The sequence below is a fragment of the Fukomys damarensis genome, unplaced genomic scaffold (genome assembly GCF_012274545.1).
Source record: "Fukomys damarensis isolate Sample0158 unplaced genomic scaffold, DMR_v1.0_HiC HiC_scaffold_37, whole genome shotgun sequence".
Lineage (NCBI taxonomy): Eukaryota > Metazoa > Chordata > Mammalia > Rodentia > Bathyergidae > Fukomys > Fukomys damarensis.
The window spans coordinates 1,821,201-1,825,406 of record NW_022900949.1 but is presented as its reverse complement, the minus strand read 5'-3'; the positions used below and the strand labels follow the sequence as shown (position 1 = coordinate 1,825,406).

The 4,206-nt window shown below is 60.7% G+C and overlaps 1 protein-coding gene across 1 annotated transcript in view; it reads right to left on the bottom strand.

Moving 5' to 3' along the window:
- The window catches only part of Gdf15 (growth differentiation factor 15), a 4,887-nt gene extending 1,393 nt beyond the window's left edge, over positions 1-3,494 (bottom strand). Inside the window, exons 1-3 of the mRNA XM_010606535.3 lie at positions 3,456-3,494; positions 1,679-1,759; positions 173-684 (exon numbers count right to left, since the gene is read on the bottom strand). Of these exons, the coding sequence (XP_010604837.3) occupies positions 173-684; positions 1,679-1,759; positions 3,456-3,494 (632 nt within the window). The remainder of the gene's footprint in view (positions 1-172; positions 685-1,678; positions 1,760-3,455) is intronic.
- Positions 3,495-4,206: the final 712 nt, after the last annotated feature.

The window sequence follows — 4,206 nt, the reverse complement described above, 5'->3', positions numbered from 1 at the left end:
GCGCCCTCCTCGGCAGCCGCCTGGGTCCCCGAGTTCTCCCGGGTCCCCGAGTTCCCGGCGCTGTGCGCCCCGGGCCTGGCGTCTCTAGGCCCCGCCTCCCCATCGCGCTGCGGGACCCTTGCAGCTGCGGTGTGATCCGTACCGGGTCTTTGCACACAAAGATCCCGGTTACTCCGGGAGGCGCAGGAGAGGAACAGGGTCCTTTACCCAGTGGGAAGCCTGAGGCTTCGGGCGAGTTAGAAGAGGAGCCCCGGGAAGTGATGGGGACCCGGGATGGCACTCACGTTCAGGGGTGAGCGTGTGGACCACAGGCGCGGGGCTGAGGTCGGCGTTCAAGGCTTCTGAGCTCCGGTTCGCCCGCAGCCGGGCCAGCAGGTCCTGGAAGCGTCTCCGCAGCTCCTGGGATGTGTAGACGGCCGGGTCCGGATCCGGATCTGGGTCCTCGGGAAGCTTCTTGGCTGGGGCCAGAGCGCCCCCGGGCGGCGGCTGCGACATAGCCGTGAGGAGCAGCAGGGTGAGTCCCGGACCCAGCATGGCTGTGGCCGCCGCTCGCCTGGCCGCGCCTTTATGGACCTGGACTTCGCCCGCCCCGCCCCGCCCCGCGGACTCCGGTGACCACGGAGCAAGGGGGCGGGACCCGGCGCGCGACAGGGTCCGGAGCACCAGAGACCATCGGTGGCGGCCCTGACAGTGTGGCTTTGTCTCAGAGGACTGGACAGGTGGCCCCTGCCCTCCTCTCTCTGGGAGGGACCCCCAGAGGCACCAGCTGAGGGGTGAGTCGTGCCTAGGAGCCCCTTCCTGTGGATGTCTTTTGTTTCGTGACTCACCTCTCCTCTCTCTGGCAGGGACCAGAGACTGAGAGGTTCAAAAAGTACACAAAGCAAGAAACAAAGGACAAGAAAGGACCAGAAGGGGCAAGTTTGGGCAAGCCCTGTCCTGCTCAGGCAAAGAGGGGCCCAGGCTTCCTCTACAGAGCTGTAGATGAAGGGTAAAGGGCAAGACAGGCACATAGTAGATGTTTAATAGTCCATTCTGCTTGGCAGTGACTAGTCCACCTCTGAGGAACTCCTGCACATGCTTCAAAACCCTACTCGGAAAATCTCCTCTTCAGAAACCTCTGACATTGCCCTCGCAGGCTAAGCAAGGGCTGTCACTCCCCAACCCTCCTTCAGGCCAGGAGCTCACCTCCCAGCACTAACAGTGTCTGCCTCCCTCTTCCTCCCCAAATTTTAAGGGCAGGATGGAAAGTACTTGGATTCCACAGAAGGGTACAGGGGTGACCCTGCTGCAGAGACCCCACCCATGTGCCACTTGCAGCAGGGACACCTGCTCTCCTGGTGTAGACACCGACCAGGGTTCAAATCCCAGCGCAGGCCGTGCTGTGTGCCCCAGACAGGTGCCTCACCCTCCCCAAGCCACAGAACAAAGGCCCAGGTGTCCAGCGGGTGACTGGCTTCTCTCATTGCCCTCAAGGACACAGAGGATAACAAATGTTATCCGTTTTGTTTGCTTTCTGGGGTCCCAGGTTCAGGGTCTCCAAATTGCACAGACCTCGAACCTGCGACCCTCTTGCCTCAACCTCCCTGGTAGTCTTTCCAGGACTCGCAGGTCCTGAGAGTCCCAAGCGCCGCGCGGGTTGGGGAAGGGCGCCCCCTGGGGACCACCGCAGAAACCTCACCAGCGTGGCGCTGGTACAGCTTCGGGGCGCCTGCCCCAGCCAGGTGAGATCAACCGGGGCGCCTCTCTGCACCTCCTGGTTCTGCATAAAGTGGGGGCACACCTGTGACCTCAGCTACTCAGGAGGCTGAGACAGGAGCATCACCAGGCCAGCCTGGGCAACTTAGCGGAGCCCCTGTCTCCAGACACGGATTTTCAGAGGGCTGGGTAGGTAGCTCAGTGGCACAGCGCCTGGGGTTCAGTCCCCCAGACCTCAGCAAGAGAACGGGAGTCACAAAACAAAAGACATCGAGAGGAAGGGGCTCCAAGGTGCCACTCACCCCTCAGCAGGGGACTGGTGGCCCTGGGCTGGTGCCCCTGGGGGTCCCTGCTCCAGCACAGCCCTGGCCACCTCCACCCCGGGTGAGCCCAGCCTATCCCAAGGGCTTCAGGGAGGGGACCCGTGTGACACCCGATGTGCAGTAGATGCTCAATAAATCCACCGCTCACATGGCCCCGTCAAGCACAGCCCTTTCCAGGGTAAAGGGGCCCAGGCCCAGCAGGGCTCACCCGGTCTTGGTGTGCACAGAGGTGGGCAGCATCCCTGGGACCTCCTTGGTCCCAGGAGGTCACTGAGAATCTCTTCCTCATGGTCCCCAGCTCGGGGCCCACAGAGCAAGCACAGTGGTCGCCACTGGGACCCAGATTCTGTGGCAGCCATACTGTGGGGCACATGACCACACTTCTGCCTGTTCGAGGACATTTCCGTCCCCTAGAGAGGATCCTGGCCCGTGACCTATCCCCAGCCCCTGGAAGGCACTGACTGGCTTCCTGCCTCTGGATTTGGCTAGGCTGAATGCTTCCTGCCAGTGAGGTCACATACCATGTGGCTTTTATTTTTTCCAGTACTGGGGACTGGACCCATGCCCTTTGTACTGAGGTAGGTCCCCAGCCTGTTTATTTTTAATTTTGGGACAATGTCCTGCTAAATCACTAAGTTGCCCAGGTTGGGCTGGAACTCAAGATCCTCCTGCCTCAGCCTCCCTAATAGCTGGGATCACAGGCATGTGGCACCATGCCCAGGTGCTTCCTCCTTTTTCAGTGCTGTATAGTAGTCCACCAGCTGTGCTCCCAGGGGCACCACGGGCCTGGATGGGCATCTGTCCCTTTAAGAGTAGTAGCAGTCATTGGTTAACTTTATTCATGGAATTTCCCAAGGGTGACCAGGCAGCCCGCCCCCGTAGGTCTCCTGGTGCAGGGACACGCATGCAGTTTTCCACCTCACTGCGCCTGGGGGTGGCACAACTGTAGCCGATGAGCTCACGGCTCCCAGGGTGGGCAGGGGGAGCAGGTGACCTGCGGGCAGGCCGCCAGGGTTGACCTCAGCGGGGCCACAGTAGGGCAGAGGTGACCTCGGGATCGCCTGCACCTGGCTGCACTCTAGGTCCCTCGGCCCCGTGCCAGGAGAGAGGGACTCACTTTCCAGTTCCCGAGGCCTCGGCAAACACGGCTCTGGCCAGACACCCGGTGCGGCCAGAGGCTTTTTTGTTGTTTTCTGATACTGGGTTTGACCTGGGATTGAACCTGGGTCGTTGCACAAAACCTCCATCCTCAGACCTTTTTATTTTTTGAGACAAGGTAGCCCAGACTGGGCTCAAGCTTGTGATCCTCCTGCCTCAGCCTCCTGACTAGCTGAGATGACAGGCACACGAAAGCAGAAACACAGGGAACGTCTTCAGGAGCATGAGCCAGACGGGTGCTTGGGATAGTGTCCCTGGCCGACGAGATGGACTCAGTACCTGCACTTCAGGGGCGACAAACAGGCAGGGACTGGTCATGCCCGGGTCACACGGCCAGGAGCCGGGAGCAGGCGCGCCTCACCGCACAGGCGCAGTATGTGCTCCCCGCGTCCTGGGGGAGCCGCGGTTCAGACGGGACCCGAGTTCAAATCCCGACCCCACCAGTCCTGGCTGGCACCCTCAGTGCTGGGGTTCTGCAGGGCAAGAGCCAGAAAGGAGCTGGAGGGCGTTTGCTCCCCGCACGCCCAGCCCGGGACTGCTCCTTAAGCAACGCGTTTATGCATTTATTCATTTATTTTCTTGGTTTTACTGTATGAAAAGCACCGTTTTCCCCTTACAAAGGGCCAATTCGGGGCGCTCAGCCCACTCCCGGGGAGGCCCCGCACCCTACCTGCCGGGTCATCCCCGGTCGGTCCCGCAGAGCCTCCGCGAGGCATCTGGGTGGTTAGGGTGCGGGGGTTTTATTGGGCACCTGTTTCGGTTCCCTCGGGCCTCGGCTGGGAGCTGGAACCGCTGAGTCATGAGGTCGCCCTGCGCACCCTGGCGTGCAGCCCGGGCCGCGGCCGCTCTTCCCGTGGCTCTTCATGCTCTGTAGGAGGATGTGTCAGGTAGACACAAGGGTAGGAACCATGAGATCCCAGCCACCTGAGAAGCGCCTAGCTAAAAACAACAAAAAACCATTTTGTTTTCAGTCTTTTTTTTTTTTTTTTTTTTTAGACCTGGTCTCACCGTGTACCCCAGCAGGCTCAAA